A 16180-nucleotide genomic window follows, 5' to 3' on the forward strand; every position below is an offset into this window, starting at 1 on the left:
CCCTCCCCCCGGTGCGGGTCCCTCAACAGCGGGGGTGGCGCGTTGCGGCATTTCTGGGCACCAATGCCGGCCCACCCACCCCGTCGCGTGCGCCTCTCGTTTCCGTTTTTCTTTGGCTGCTTTTTGGGTTGTGGCGCGGCGGCGGGGCGGGTAGGCCGGCTCCGGCCGCATGGATGGCGGGCTTTGGCGCACGCCCAAGATGCCAGCCGACGCCCCTGTACGTTTCCCGCCAAGATAAAGGCTTGCAGCCCGCCAGGGTCTGTGTAGTGCCGGGCGCGCAGCGCGTATCCGAAGAGTCGGGAGGGGGTGGGCGAGAAGAGCCCGCCAGGCGCACGGCGCGGTTCAACGGCAGGCGGCTCCCCCAGAGGACCTCGATTTGGCCGCAGCGCAGCAGAGGTGTAGGCGGGCCGTGTTTTTGCGCGTTCATGAGGATTACCTTCTTATGGTGGGGTGTTGCGCCGAAAAAAATGAGCAGTTTCTGAGCTTTACAATGACAATCTGTGGATTTGATGGTTTTTTGCGGGCGGCTTCGTTTGGGAACGGGTCGGTGTCAGCCCTCTGTTCTTTCCGCTTTTGACTTTGGCGTATGGAGCCCGTGTCTTTTTGGCTCATGGAAACGTGGTGTGCTTGATGCGACGGTTCTTTCGCCGGGGGGGGGGGCGTGAGAACAAGGTAAATCGAAAGTCTGGTTTGCCAGTTGTGGTTGGCAAGTTATGGCTGGATGCTGCAGGGGTGTGCTGCGGAGTGCGTTGTGTCCCCCTTTCCGGAACCCGAAATCCTTTCAGGAAATTGCTTTGCGTTGGCGGGAGGAGGGGGGGGGAGCGGCGTATTAATTCACAAGGCATCAGAAGTGCAGAGTTTGTTGTGAAGCATGTCGTGGCGACATGCAGGCTTTTGACAGTCGCGCTACTGCGCCATGGGCATTGTACTGGCAGCATGACAAACGTTTGTGCGGTCGCATTGGTCGCGCAGGTGTCCGTTGCGATGATCATGCAGGCGGCGCTTAGAAAGAAGGGGTGCATGTTGCGATGCCGAACTAAAGTGGCTGACTTTTGTGTTTCCATTAACTTCGATCTTTCTTACCTTCAGCTGTGAAGTTTGGGTGATAGCGAAACGAGTGCAGCCAAGATTTTACGAATGGTGCCTGTTAGAGAATTGGGGAAATGGGGCCTTTTTAAAAGCGGCATAACAGTGTTAAAAACGTTTAGCTTTAAGTGCTACTTTTTTGTGACGTGGAAAGGTTTTGTAGTCATGTGAGTGGAAACACACATAAAGTATCAAGATGGCTGTGAGGCAAGAGCATGCTCTCTGGCTGGGAAAGTCTTCCTGCAGTCGAAATGAAAGCTTTTCTCGATGTGTTGCCCGAGTTAAGTGCAGCTTTTCTTGCTGGATTTTTCCACTGCAGCCGAATTCGTCATGAGAAATATGAAAATGCATTGAGTTTAGTAGACCTCTGTGTTTAATCATCTCTGTTCCTTCCAATCGACATTAAATATGTTTCTCTACTGGTCCCTTAGCTCTCAGCTGTGCTTGCAGAAGCATGGTTTCCGGACTCGTCGAATTCGAAATACTGAGGGGAAAAAACTACCCTCAGACAGAAGACGATCCAAATCCCTGCACAACCCAGGTCACGGTCGCAGTAGTTGACGCGTTGTCAGGTGCTATTCTCTCGGCTGTGCAGTTATCATCTATTCAGCAAAACTCGAATGCCCCATTTTACAACGACAAATTGAATTTCAAGTTGGAAGAGGCATCTGAAAATGTATGTTTTTCCATAACAGTGAGCGAACACTCTCGCAGAAAGATGCCATTTGTTCTTTTTTATGGCAAGCAGCTCATAGAGCTATCCAAGCTAAAATCAAAGCAGCGATTCGTGATTCCGCTGTTCCCCGAAGAAGAGAATAATCGGCAAATCGAAATTGGTGCAGAGCCGTTGGTGCTTGAAAAAAGTGGGACAGCACCATTATTGAGCGTGAGTATCCAGTTTACCAAAGATAAAATTTTGGACACAGTGGATCCGTATTCTGACGTCGATATCTCAGGCAAGGACTTATCCCTTGACGGCAGCAATCAACTCGTTCCAGAGGGAAATCAATACGTATGGCTAAGACTGAAAAGTGACAAAAAATGGACGAATTCTTATCAATGTGAGCTTTTGGTTGTTTGGCGGTCTCGTGCTCCTCTCGAAGCGGAGCCTCAAGGAAACACAAAGCCTCGAAAAGGCACTACTGGAGGGATGGGTGGGGTTGCAGGAGAAGTGGATTCGGCACGAACGCTGGGCGACATCATCACCAAAAAATGGTGCTGCCACCGCACGCACCAGGTCCTTACGCGAATATGCCTTACTGCAGAGAAGTACGGAAAAAAAATAACCGATCTCACATTCACCCCGAAGGAGGAGATAGAGTTTCGCACCAACAAGAAAGAGCGCTGTGTGTTGCTCGAGCGAATTTGCGAAGAGAAGCTGAAATATGCTGGTAGCAACCGTCTTCAAGACTGGCTCAACAGAATATGGATTCTTTTTGTGACTGGTGTCGACAACGATCCTGCAGGGCCTCGAGCTTTGAGCTACGAGGTGCGAAAGGCTGTCCATGACGCCCAATTTACAGAAGAGGACGCAATTATTCTGCAAGCATGCCTTTTGTTTTCCTTTATTCCATCTCTCAAGTACGAAGTGTGTCAAGCACTTTCCGAGTCTGATTATCAAGTCTCTCCGTCGGAAAAAAGGAGAGAGCTGACTGGGTTTGAAGCTTCCCAGTGTATGGTAACACCGTCACAGAGGTTGTTCACTCATGTTTTTATTTTTTTTGTTGGGCCACTTCTTGACACGTTAACCGAAGCGGAAATCGTTAAGGCTGCAGCTGAGTTCAAGCCTGCCATATGGGATGCGCAACAGCGCATTGCTGAAGGTGCAAAGAGCACAATTGGTCACCACAGAAGGAACAACGACGGGTCGATTGTAAAAGGCAATGGTATTCGTATCGATCACTTGGACAAGCTCGGCCATCGCAAGCAAACGCCGAGATTTGTTTGACGAAGGGTTGAGTTTATTGAACGGAAAATATATTGGGGTTGAAAACCATTTTTTTCCACTCCTTTTTGTGAGGCGGCAGATGTACAACAATAATGAATCAATAAAATCACCATTTTCATTTGTTTTGCTTTTAGGGCTTGAATCCAAGGTCAAATTATATAGCAGGTATAGTATGACAAGCTATGCTAACACGAAAAGCTATTTTCCTGTCTTTACGTGTGCCACAAGGTCAAAAAAAAAGTGACTGTTGCATGCAAAATCACTTTTTTGAAATTTCTGTTTTTTTTTTTTTTCCATGTGTGCTTTTGTTGCCTAATGATGCCCGTCACCTCACTCTGCTATCAGGGCTCAGTACCCACTCTTTGTGAGGAAGCCAAGGACCTGCAGTCTGCTGTCATGTATAGCTGCGGACTCGATATCAGAGGACAAGGTTGAGGTGGCGCAGTGCCGGAGATATGAGTGGCCATGATCAGGTTTGGAGCGACCCACTACGAATTGTGTCGACGATTCAGAAAATATACGGATCCACTCACTCTTTTTTGTCTGTAGTACGTAGTGGTGGTCTTGAGCGCATTTCTGGACCTCTCCTGTGCTATACGCAATGGAATTGTGATGGGCTGAACGGCGCCAAACGGTGTTGGCTAGCCCGGCTCCTTGACATAATTGTGGTGTAGCAGAGGTGGATGAACTGCGTTTGTGTGGGTATAGTTGCTGACTTGTTCGTGTTAGAATGACAAGTTTGGAAAAAGAAAGTTGCTACCATTTTTCTCTTTGCTGATCATTGCTTTGATGTAAATTACCCTTCTCGAAACCACCAAAAGAAAACATTGTAGTGGGATCAGAAAACATACAATCTTAGTGAAAAAGCGGAGCAGAAGGGGCTGTGGTAATGGAATGGATTAGTTCTTGGAATATAAGGGAAGGGACTGATCGCAGAACTGTATCGCGGCACCTAATTTAATTACCGCTATCAGAGCAAGCAGCCGCATTTTATTTCGGAAACTACCAGCTACTGATTATTCATACTCTTAATTTTACATTGCACTCTCCAACTATAACATTTTTTTCTCTTTCATGAAATATAGAAAATTACTCTATGCAAGAATACCAAAGACTTATGCTGCAGGTTTGCGCGGCTCTTTCTCCCTCTTTTTTTTTTCTTATCACCGCTCCTGCGTTGAGCAATGCTATCAGCTACAAACACCTCTGGGCTCATCCTGATTGTAACCGGTTTTGTCTTGCTGCTGAGCAGCTTGGTGTCAGGTGTTTGCGTTGGTGTGACGAGATGTGGCGGAACAATTCTGATTGACAGTCTGTATCTTCTTGACCCTGTCTAGTACATTACACCTTTTCACAGACGGATAGAGAGGTTCAGTAAGGGTTCTCTCACCTTTGAGAAACGAGTTGTTTCTACACGACTCAAGGAGCAGATACTGATAGAGTCTGGTACAGACCTCAATGCTGTGACTGTGTTTGAGATTGTGCCGGCGACTGGCACAATCAACGCTGCTTCGGGTCCATCGAGTGACAGCGAGCTGTGTTGTGCCTATCTCAACCCTCTGGCTGGCGCCATGGATGGAGTTATCTCTTGTGGCGCGCGCCTCACTTTCCCCAGCACGGACCTTGCAGACAGTGAGGCGTGCCCTTCGGTTTTGAATGTCTTTCTGCAGCCGCATCAGGGAGATCCGACTTGGGTTCACTTTACTGGGAACAAGCATGCATACTCGAACTCGATCACATTGGTCAGCACCTCTGACGTTACGTTGCCGGTGACACTCACTTTCAGCTCTGAGTGCGCAATCCAGTTGATTCCCCTCTTAGATCGGTATGGCACAATTAACCGATGGTTCGTATGGATTCCAGCGACTGTCTACGCGGGTGTGGTAGTGGCTGTACTTCTTACTGTCATCCTGCTTCGTTCGCGACTTCCCGTGCACTTCACCGGGGTTTGCTTGTTTTTGTTCTTTTCTAGTTTTTTTTTTTTTTTTGGCTCTTGCATTGATCTTGTTGTCGAGCTGCTTCAGTGGCAGGGCGCGGTGGGAAGGATGCATCCTTTCCCGTACTCTATCACGCTTTACTGTTGTCTTTGCCTGCTGTATGCACTGCTGTTTGTGCCTGTTCTGTACCGCCAAGGAAACAACTCAGTTCTCCTTATGGGGTAACTCGACTCCTCATTTTTGGCCTCAATTGTGTGCCCTGTGCGTCAGCTATTGGATAATGGGTTACGTAGTTTTGGGTTCTTCGGCAATACTTCAGTATCTGAACACCAATTTTATTCTTACCTACTACTATGCCTACGTCTCAGTGTACCTGCGACGTGCAGTGAAGGAAACGTCGTCCTTGCCCACATTTTCGAACACTTTCGTGTATCTCTGGTGCGCACCTGTCACACTGTTTGCGTGTTGTACACTGATGTACTACGAACTGTATCTGCTTACTGACCGCAACGTTAAGCGCGATGCTGTGGCGGTTCGCATGCAGGATGTCGTTCGTCTCTATAACGCCCAGATGTCATTTCCGCTTCTGTTTTTTTTTTTTTTTCAGAATGTATATGGGGCCGCCCTTCTAGCAACCGCGTGTGCTTATCACATACCCTTTGTAACGCTTCTTTTTGTGGCTCTTCTCTGGATCGTGCACATAATTTACGTGGTTGAGCAATACATGAGAGAGTGGGCATACTGGCACCGGCGCGGCAGCTCTTTGGGGCTCTGTGGTTGCATCTCTCTCTCTGCCGCCATGACGGCAATCCTTTCCTCGGGTTACGAAGCGAAGGGGTCGCGGTCTGCCTCGTGGAATGCGTCGTGAAGTGCCGGTTTTTCTCTGCGCGGCGTGCGACGAGCTTCTCAACCGAGTCAGTACGAGAGAAGTATAGCCGCATATCAAACGGAAGGGGCACTTTTCACCCCTTTAACAGAGAGCGATACCAGCGAAGTGACTTTCTCGCCTCCTCCGCCTTCTCATTTTTTAAGCGGTAATCATGGGTCGACGTCCCAACAGCGTCCCGCAATTGACCTTGCAGAGCTAGGTACCTCGTCTATGCAACATGCCAGCGATGGTCTGGTGTTCTGGCCGAGCAGCATGGAGCGGTTGCGTCTATGCATGTCATCTCGGAGCGTTGTCGTGGTACCGTGATGGGGCCTGCTTGCGTGCTTGCGCTACGATGCGCAGGTTCGTTTACGCTTTTGTTTTGGCATTTTCACCATCTCAGTTTTATGCGTAGACTTTTTTTGTTCCCGCTCTCCCATAGCCGTTATGTGTTGGCATGAAGAAAATGAATGGAGGTCGTGGACACAAACGTGCATTCTTGTGCACAGTGCGGAGATGGAAAAGGATCCTCCCCTTGTTTGAACCCTTTCGCCCTCAAGTCAAACATGTGAAGCACGGGTGAGGTTCTGAAATGCGATGCAACTTCGCCTTCACCCCGAAGTCCCCGCTAGCCCTCTAAACAATAATAGAACAGATCACCGCATCATCGTTCAAATCCACCACTTCTCTGCACGACTCTCTCTTTTCCTTTTGTTTCCATAAAAATGATTTGCACTCTTTTCTCTCACTCGCTATGCACACCCGCCAGCCATATATGGCTAAAAGGAAACGCACATCAGAGAGAAGAGGAGGTAGCAAATATAGCAGGATCTCAAGGCGTCATTGACACGCCTTGTACCACGGTGCTTGACGGCGTATCTGCGTGCGTACGTTGTAAGATGCACCTGTGCACTCAGTACGAAATTCTCCTCTTGCACCAGTCATTTGCCGTGACTTGGCGCTAGAGGTGCAGCTTCCTGTCATACTTCACAGACGTCGATGTGGTCGAGCTTTCTGGATCAAATCCAACAGCGGATTGGAGATGCTGTGGATCTTCTCGGCGATGAGGAGGAGGAGGAGGGTGTCCAGCGGGAGGATGAAAAATGTGCTATCGTAGCCATCTCTGATCCTGACTTCAAGGATTCTGTGCTGCCTCAGCAGCGGATGAGAGAGCAGCCTGTTTCCTCATTCAAAAATTCAGACACTGAAGCTTGTGCGGGAGCATGGGAAGATGACAGGCTGGTAGTCCCATCCGCACCCCCAGAACCCTGCTTGCATGGATCCCCACCGGCGGCAACTGTGCCGCCAGCACCTCCGACGCTGTCTTCGTCACTGTCCACACCTGGCTTACCAGTGGTCACCCTGCCACCTAAGCCCGCGATGCTGTCTGACCCGACAGACGTAATACCCTCTGCCACCGCATCACTCCCGTTGGCGCCAACTTCAAGAGAAACAGGGCAGCAACACCCCCATGCTGTTCCTAGCGACACCACTCCCTCGATGACAGGGTCGCCGCTGAAACTACAAGAGGTCGAGGTCACAATACGGCCTGAAGAGTTCGCAGCACCACCTCCGATAAGCACGCTGTCGACCAAGTCACCATCACTAGAGGGCGCTGAGGCTCAGCATTCCGTCTTGCCTAATGCAGAGGATACTACTGCTGTGGCTTCTGACACGGCTTCAGTGTCTTTGACTGGCAATCGCGTTCCATCCACGTCGTTTATTCCGCCTCTCCGGTTGCCTGCTACAACCGAACCTTCGTCCCCACCTTCGGTGGTGACGGAGTCGTTTAACGACGTAGGGCAGCTGCTTCGATTTCAACAACAACTGGCAGAGGAAATGAATAATGTAGTTAGGTTGCAGAGCCAGAACGCATCCTTGAAGGACCACGTCTCTGCACTTGAAGAGAAGCTGGCAAACGCCACAGCCTCCCTTACACACAATGCAGATAGTGAGCAACAGGTATCACTGCTGATCGAGAGGCTCGGAAAGGAGAAGGAGCGATACAAGTCGGTAGTAGAGAAGCGAGACCAGCTGAAAGAACACGTTCAGGATCTTGAAGAAGAGCTAGAAGAGTATCGTGCTCGGGAAGAGGCCTGGGTAAGTGGACAGGAGCGGCAGCAAGAAAACGAGATCACTGCGCAACAACGCATTGCCCAGCTCGAGAGTGACACACGCTCTTGCAACACTATCGTTGACAACCTCAGGACCCAACTTAGGGAAGCGAAACACCTAAATGGTGTCCTGCAAAGCCAGATGGAGGAACTGAAGCTGAGCTACTCCGCCCAGCTATATACCGCAAAGGAGTCGAGCTCCGACACCGTCGATCAGCTTCGCCAAGAGGTGGAGCAGCTTCGCAGCTCTTTGCAGAATCTGTCGACAGAGTACGACACACGAACGGCAGATCTAGAGCGTGAGGTGCAGAATGCAAACATGCGCGCTTGTCAAGCAGAGGCCCGCCTGAGTGAGATGGCGTTGGGGTCTGTCAACACATTGCAGGATCTCCGCCGTGAACTCGAGGATTCCCAGCGCAGCAGTGCCACCTGGAAGGCGGAGATGCAGAAGACGCGCAACGAGTACACGGAGCTGCTCGACCAGTACGCGTCACTGAAGCGATCTCGGGCGGCAGCGGAGGCTGATTTGCGCGACCGACTCAGCCACGAGTGTAAGACGGTGGCTACTCTGCGGGGAGACATCCGTGAGTGGGAGGATCGATATCTGGCGCTGCAGGAATCCTTGGGCACCACGCAGACGGAGATAGAGGACCAGCGAAAGACGATCATGCAGCTAGAATCCACAGTTCAAAAGCTGAGGGCATCCAGGATTGACGTCCTGGGCCACTCTCAGAGCGAAGCCCTCGTGAGTACGAACGTGCCTCCCGTGAAGGCTCCGTTCTCGGAGCCTTCGCTGCCCAGGTCACCTTTGAGCGGGTCACTGAGAGGACGGGTCACGTCAACTCTCCCACTGAACCCCTTCATGCACATGGAGCGGTCCGCCTGGAGTGATTCGAAGGACGGGAAAACACGCGAGCGACTGGAGCAGGAGGTGTTGCGGCAGTCCGCTGAGCTGGAGCGCTTGCGGGCCGCGGCCGTTGATGCCGAAGTCTGGAAGGCAAAACACGATCACTTACAAGAGGAGCACGACCTACTGCTTCAGCTATATGGACAGCTCGAGGAAGATGTCAGTGCGTTGAGGAGGAACGGTGCCGGCACTTTCTCTGTCGGTGCTGCAGTTGCTTCTTCTGTCTCCGGCTCTGTATCCGCTGCTGCTGCGCCGTAGCGTGCTGCACTGAAGAGGTGGAAGGGGAATGTAGGGTGAGGGGGCAGAGAAGATGATTATGGAAGAACGACTGTGCGGTGAAAAGTGGAAACTGCATTGCACCAGCGCATCGTGAGACGGTTGCTAGGTCCAGCTGCTCACGTACCCCAGACGTCACACGAGAGCGACAGTCTTTTCATTTTCCTTTCTCTTCCTGGGCTGCCTTTTCATCTTGCGTCATCCTTCCCCCTTTGTCCCACCCCCTCCTCACTTAACACTTGCCTATGTGCGTTACTTCACGCACGTGTTCGACGTTTCGACTGCGACATATCATTTACATTGGGATAGGGAGAAAGGGGAGGGAGGGGCAGGGTTTTTTTTTCATGGCGCTGGTTCAGCGCCTCTGGGCACCCTGTCAGGTACAGAGTGCTCCTCCGCCCCTTGCGTGGCTTCTCGCCGCGTCATTATCTCGTCGTTTGCTGAGCATGTTCACAGTGCTGAGAGCAACAACAGCAATCGTACAGCTCTGTGGACCATGCCCAAGGAGTCACAATCGAGTGGTTCAGACATGTGCTTTGCCCTGCCGCACAGCGCGTATGTAATCATACCAGTCGTTGTGAAAAAGAAAATGGAATCCTCGGTGGTGCCGTTGGCGGTACTCTCTGGGGTTTTGCTTTCGCCTTATTCCCCCCTCCCCCGCGCTGTCTTTTTTTACCGCGTCTTGCTGTTCTGTTTGTACTGTGTCTTGTCTCCCTCCCCTCCCCTCCCCCCTCGTGCGTCAAGGTCTCAAGTAGTGATGGTTGACGGTAGCGGTGGTAGCTTCGATGCCCTTGGTGCATTCCTCATCCTTGGCTATTCCTCGGCGTTGTTCTTCTCGCACACCCAACCCTCTCTTCTTACCCCTGCTCCTCTGGGGCGGCGTTGTCTCCACGTCTCCTCTGCCTCTCCCTCGCTTTTGACCCACCATACCGCTTGAAGGAAGAGTCGCGCGCCCTTCTGTGTAAAGGAGCCCTACGTGGATAAACGCACACTCACAGCTGCGCTAATACTCTGCTACTTGACAGTACTCCGAGCCACAGCAAGGGAAAAGACGCAGACAGGGGAAAAAACCAGTCACACGAAGGTACGCACCAAGGCAGCCATCACGGGGTTCGACTTCACCTCTTCGCGGGTGACCTCTCCGGTCCACTCCTTCTGCAGTGCTTTCCCCCTTCGCTTTCAGACACACTTCTTTCTCCATTGTTTCCCCGTTCTACCTGTGCTCAGTTGCTTCAGTGGAGTCTCTAGTAACGCTCTCTGTCACCCCGTCTCTGACGGGGGATTCTAGGACGAGGGTGGCGCTGGCTTGTGTGGCGGCCGCGGCTGTGGTGGCGGGTCTCTTGCTCCTTTCAGTCCTCACGCGCGCAAAGTGGAGGTACTGGCGACCTCGACTTGGTCAAGAGTTGGGAGTGGCAACTATGCCACCCGCGGCAGCCCCATCGCCCACGCCAACGAAGCTGTACGTTCGGAATCGAAAGGGAATTTCCGGAACCCACAGATGTACTCCAAACGGCACGCGCGCCTCCGCTGCGGACGAGGTGACTATGTTGACGGCCCCACAGTTTGCGAAGTCTACAAAGAACATCCAAAGCACAGCACGGCAGCAGGAGGAGCAACTCAGTGATTTATTTGTGCTGATTCGGCACGGTGAGCGGCAGGATCACGTTGATCGCACGTGGAAAGGCAACACGCTTCTCCCTTTCTACGACCCGCCTCTGTCAAACGCTGGCCGGAAGCAGAGCTTTGAGACGGCGCTCAAGTACTTTGCACTCCGGCAAGAGCGGAAGGTGGAGCAGCGCATCCGCGGCACGTTCACGCTCTTTCTCGTTTCCCCATTTCACCGCTGTGTCGAGACGGCAGCGGTTATAAACGTCATTGCGTTTGAAGGAAGACTACCAATGTACGTGGAGCCCCTCTTGGCGGATTGGCAGCAGCCGAAGGTCTTTCGCACCGTCCCTGTACTGGGAGGCTCGTACATGACGAGCGGAGAGCGCAGCGTGCCCGGCGCAGAAGGCGATCGGCTCCTTTTTCGACCACAAGTGGAAGCGCTTCGCACGACACTGATCCCATTCCTGAAAACGCGCGCAGCGGAGGAAACCGAGCTCCTCGCCGAGTACAATATCGGCGCTGAGGCGGCGAGCGGATGGGCCACATTGGCGGAGGAGTGGCTGAGGACGCACACCGCGCTTCCCGTCTGGACGTGCTCCGCGACGGCGAGTACCATTGAGGCAAAGGTTGCCTCGCAGCCCGACACCGCCGGTGAGGTGCGTGCGACAAGCCGAAGGTCTGCCAAGAGCTGTCATCCTTCTCCACCAGATACCTTGAATAAGGGGTATCGCGGCTGCGGCGTGGAGCACCCTGAGGGCAAGTCTGACCTGGTCCGCCGCTGCGAGCAGCTGATGGGCACGCACTTCCTCCGGCGTGCCGGTGCAGAGTCGGATGCTATGGTCCCTTTGGCAATCCAGACAGCCGTTGCCGCGGAGCGAAGGACGCGTTTGCCCAAGTACTTTCAGATTTGGGCAGAGCGAACAGTGGAGAGCCGCGAGTCTGCCGGGCCACCGGCGCTGTTGCCGCCGATGCATGTCATGGCCATCACCCACGCCGACGTCGTGTCCACGCTCTTGGAGGTGTGCTGCCCCAAGTATCACGACAAAGGTGCTGGCTATTCGGTGCCGTACTGCAGCGTCACGACGCTTCAGCGACACAACAACTACTACCGCATCCCGACCGAAGAGGAGAGGCAACGACGAGAAGCGAGTGCCAAGACCATTGCACCCGCCCAGAAGCACGGAAAGTACTACGCGAAGAAGAAATTCAACATGCTACCATCCAGGAATCAGCTGATGACTCCGAGTCTAGCAAGACCACCCTCGCCGTTGCCTGTGGAGTGGAATGTGGAGGCGGTCGGCTCCACCGACCTTCTCCGCACTCGCATCATGATTCAGTACACCAAATAGAGGAGATCGCGTGTGCTGGAGGGCGTCAGCGCACGCGTGCCGAGGCGCTTGAAGTCACGTACCCATGCAGTCGTGCTCTGTTTCATCAGCACCATGAAATGCATCTGTGCAGATGCGTGGGACCGCAGCTGCACTCAGGCGGATATACTTGCTTTCTTCCTCACTCTTCCGTGTACCAGTGCGTGCGTGTTTTTTCCTCCGCTTGTGCGCTTCGTCTCAATACTGCACGGCAAAAACGAACACGAAACGAGAAAAAGTGCTGCGATCAGTGCGGCACACCCACACACCCACGCTGGGCCGAGGCCATTTGCACGTGTTGTACCACTCTTTTCTCAGCACGAGCACCAGGAGGAGAGGAGAAGCCTGTGCTTGCAAACGACCTCACTTCTCTCAGCTCGTGTGACCTGAAGGACTGCAACTAGGGAGGGTGGAGTGGGAGGGGGCGGCATTGCGAGACTTGTGCGTCCATCTATCTGAAGGAGCTTGAGTTGTTGTGCCTCAGAGACGAGAGACAGTATGGATCAATTAGGAGAGTCGAGAAGACGAGGGAGAAGAGAAGTGCAAACGCAACAACAACAATTGCGTGCTCGTCTCTTATCATTCCCCTCTCCCCCTTTCGTCGGCTCATCGTCAAGTCGTGGATCTCCTTCCCTCACCAGCTGCCCTGTCCTAGTCCGGTATGCTTTGGTCTTCTTCCTTTCAAGCTTCCTTTCATGTCCCACTCTACTCTGCGCACACCACGCTAGCTCTCTTTCTCAGGCCAGCTTTCAGCTGTTTTTGATTTTATCAAACCATTGGCTAAAAAACAGCGATCTTTACTCCCTCAAGGGGGTATCAGGCGGAAACAACAACAGCAACAGTAGTTGCGCAGTGTTCTTTCCCTTCCGCTTTGGCCTCCTGTTACGCCTACCGTCTCTGCTCCTACAAACACCATCGAAAAGGGCCGAGTAAAGAAACATAACGAAGTGTGGTGTTACAGAGGCCCTTAAACGTGCCATCATACGTACACGTGTGTGTAATACGAGGAGACGTTGAGGCGACATACAAAACTCATCACTACAAAAGAAGTGCCCTCTCTTTTTCTCTCATCCTTTTCTTTCTGGGCTGCGGGAACGCAGGGCTTCATCATTGCGAATTCGCGAGCCATCGTTCGCCCTTCCTCTCTTGTTTGCCATCTTCTCTCTTTTTTGGTATCCGCACTGTCGGTAGCCTACGGCGTCATTCCTTCAAGCGAAACGTACACCCACGCGCGCACACAAAAGGGCGTTGGCGCACCACTGCTGACAGAGCGGACTATTTGCGTACGCTTTTGTTGTTTCTCCCTCGCACGTCTCCCTTCTCTTTTTGCTCCGTTACTCTGGAGCTCAGAGCTCCCCTGTCAATCCCCCCTTCCCTCTCCTCTGTTACTTCGCATCGGTGCGCTTTTGTTGCTGTTGTTGTTGCCTCTTCTGTTCCTGCCGCCTTCTCCCTTGTGAGTAGTGAAGAAGAAGAAAAAAGGGAAGGCCGACTCCTGCCTGTATCTGCGTCGCTCGCTTGCATTTGTGTTTCTATTTTGCTCTTTGAGGTTTTATCTCGCGTGGCATCGGGGCTGCGGTGGAACCGCGGGGGGCGATGCGCTCGTCGGGTCCTCCCGGAAAGCCGCCGTGGGGCGGAGGTCACGGCTCATGGAGTACCAATAACGGCAGCACCACCAATACTAGCGTTCAGCCATCTTTTCATGACCGGAGTACCAGAAGAGGTCCCAGCGGAAAGGTCAACACCAGCAACAGTAGCAACAACAACCAACCCGCAAAGCAGGACTATGCTCAAGTCAGCACCGCGGAGCAGAGCATCCAAAAGGGAAATCCCGTGGGGAGTTTAGCGGATCGAAGGCCTCTTGATCTGCAGGCCCGTGACGCGGAGAGCTTTTATGGGAAGAAGCCAACCGCAAGCCTCCGCTCGCAATACGGAAATCGTGGCCACGCCAACGCTGGTGGTGGCAGCGACGGCGGTGCAGGCATTGCTGGGACCAGTGCAGCGATTGATGCCACGCTGAAGCGCCTGACAGTGCTTCTCAACCGGAAGTACTTCAATCCGAAACAGCAGCAGGGGCTTTCGCATCAGCAAAACTCCATGACTCAAGGTCACCTGGCAGAGTACATTTTCACGGGTGGCGTGCAGACGAATAGCTTCGTGTCGGAGTGCATGCAGGCGCAGAGGCCCGTGGCTCTGCTCACCCACTCCGGCGAGCCGCTGTCGCCCCGTGGGGATCGAGTCGGTGGATCTGGCCGCTCGGCGTACCAGGAGCAGCGTAAGATTTCGTTGGATATGCTACTCTCCAGCGTTGACGACATCGTGTCACAGGTGTACGTGAACTTTGACGAGGATCTCACCAAGTTGCTGCTCAACGCACTCGATCGTGTTACGGCCTGCGAGACCCTGGATCAGAAGGAGCGAGCAAAGGTGCGTGTTATCGATGAGCTGCTCGAGGTTCTTGGGGACAGTCACTACGACCTGCTGCAGTGCATAATGTACCGCCCTCGCGAAGTCTTCCTCCGACTCTTGGAGGAGTTCTGCACCTTGGAGGATGCCGGGGATGCGGGGGTGAGCCAGTCCTCTGGCGGTCCAAAGGGACTGACGGTGCGCGTAGTGAAGAACACTAATCAGCGCTCACAGGGGCAGGATGTGGTGATCAACGACGCAGGCAAGCTTACTGATCAGAAGTGGCTCGCCCACATGAACAAACGCTACCGTGTCTTGATGCAGGAGTCAGAGCTGGACGAGCTCTTTAAGCGGGACTTCAGCGTGACTGGGTCCATTATGCCGGCAGGCGCTACTGTTACCAAGAAGTCCGGGCATGTGCGCATTCACATTCCCCCTCCAACACAGGAGATACTGCCTGATAGCAAGCGCATCTGTATCGCGACGTCTCTGCCAGAGTGGACGCACCCAGCCTTTCTCTCCATTACGCACCTCAACACGATTCAGACAACGATCTTCGAGACAGCGTTTCACACCTCGCAGAACATGCTGGTGTGCGCGCCGACGGGTGCGGGTAAGACGGTGTGTGCGCTGCTTGTGATGCTGCGGTGCATCAGCGAGCACTTCGAGGGCGGTGTACTAGATCGAGACTTCAAGATAATTTTTGTTGCCCCAATGAAGGCGCTTGCGCAGGAGATGGTTGAGAACTTCTCGCGGCGCCTAGCGCCGTTCATGATGAAGGTGCGCGAACTTACGGGCGACATGCAGCTGACCAAGCGGGAGCTGGCGGAGACGCAAGTAATTGTGACAACGCCGGAGAAGTGGGATGTCATCACCCGCAAACAGAGCAATGAGGAGCTGGTAAGCCAAGTGCGGCTCATCATCATGGATGAGATTCACCTGCTGAACGAAGAGCGCGGTCCTGTGTTGGAGGCGTTGGTCGCGCGCACACTGCGGCACGGCGAGCTGAATCCGGAGCAGCGCATCCGCCTGGTGGGCCTCTCCGCCACGCTGCCCAACTACAAGGATGTGGCAAACTTCCTGCAGGCGGACTTACGGGAGGGTCTCAAAGTATTCGGCCCGGAGTATCGCCCTGTTCCTCTGGAGCAGACTTTTATTGGTGTGCAGAACGCATCTGGACCGCAGAAGCGCAACAAGGAGTTCGAGCTCGATCGCCTGGCGTATGAGGAGGTGGTGAAGAACGTGCGGGAGGGGCACCAGGTGATGGTGTTTGTGCACTCGCGGAAGCAGACGATAGGGCTGGCCAAGTACTTTATCGAGGAGTCAAAGTGCCGTGGGGAGGAGCAACTGTTTCAGTACAGAGGTGTAATGCCGTCAGCGATCGACAAGAAGGGCCGCACGCTTCAAGGGCGTGACTTGGCCTCCTTATTCATCGCCGGCTTCGGCGCGCACCACGCTGGCCTCGTCCGTTACGATCGCACCAGCACAGAGGGCTTCTTCAGGGACGGGTATCTGAAAGTACTGTGCTGCACAAGTACCCTGGCGTGGGGCGTAAACCTTCCGGCGCACACAGTGGTGATTCGTGGCACACAAATGTACGACCCCAAGCGCGGTGGGCTCGTCTCCATCTCGGTGCTGGATGTAATGCAGATCTTCGGCCGCGCTG

At 53.4% G+C, this 16180-nt stretch overlaps 5 protein-coding genes across 5 annotated transcripts in view; all 5 read left to right on the forward strand.

Moving 5' to 3' along the window:
• Nucleotides 1-1540: 1540 nt before the first annotated feature.
• LBRM_13_0280 (conserved hypothetical protein) lies at nt 1541-3034 on the forward strand (the record flags this gene model as incomplete). The annotated part of the gene is made up of 1 exon (XM_001563121.1): nt 1541-3034. One exon carries the CDS (start codon nt 1541-1543, stop codon nt 3032-3034), a length of 1494 nt encoding a protein of 497 aa, XP_001563171.1.
• Nucleotides 3035-5251: 2217 nt separating this feature from the next.
• LBRM_13_0290 (conserved hypothetical protein) lies at nt 5252-5839 on the forward strand (the record flags this gene model as incomplete). Its single annotated transcript, XM_001563122.1, has 1 exon — nt 5252-5839. The coding sequence occupies one exon, from the start codon at nt 5252-5254 to the stop codon at nt 5837-5839; it is 588 nt and encodes a 195-aa protein (XP_001563172.1).
• A 999-nt stretch (nt 5840-6838) lies between these two features.
• Nucleotides 6839-9118, forward strand: LBRM_13_0300 (conserved hypothetical protein; the record flags this gene model as incomplete). The annotated part of the gene is made up of 1 exon (XM_001563123.1): nt 6839-9118. One exon carries the CDS (start codon nt 6839-6841, stop codon nt 9116-9118), a length of 2280 nt encoding a protein of 759 aa, XP_001563173.1.
• A 1562-nt stretch (nt 9119-10680) lies between these two features.
• LBRM_13_0310 (conserved hypothetical protein) lies at nt 10681-12093 on the forward strand (the record flags this gene model as incomplete). Its single annotated transcript, XM_001563124.1, has 1 exon — nt 10681-12093. The coding sequence occupies one exon, from the start codon at nt 10681-10683 to the stop codon at nt 12091-12093; it is 1413 nt and encodes a 470-aa protein (XP_001563174.1).
• Nucleotides 12094-14205: 2112 nt separating this feature from the next.
• LBRM_13_0320 (putative RNA helicase) overlaps nt 14206-16180 on the forward strand; it is a gene marked incomplete at both ends in the record, with an annotated part of 5961 nt that continues 3986 nt past the window's right edge. Inside the window, one exon of the mRNA XM_001563125.1 lies at nt 14206-16180. This exon is cut by the window's right edge and continues 3986 nt beyond it. Coding sequence (XP_001563175.1) covers nt 14206-16180 — 1975 coding nt within the window.

Source organism: Leishmania braziliensis, chromosome 13 (genome assembly GCF_000002845.2).
Source record: "Leishmania braziliensis MHOM/BR/75/M2904 complete genome, chromosome 13".
NCBI lineage: Eukaryota > Euglenozoa > Kinetoplastea > Trypanosomatida > Trypanosomatidae > Leishmania > Leishmania braziliensis.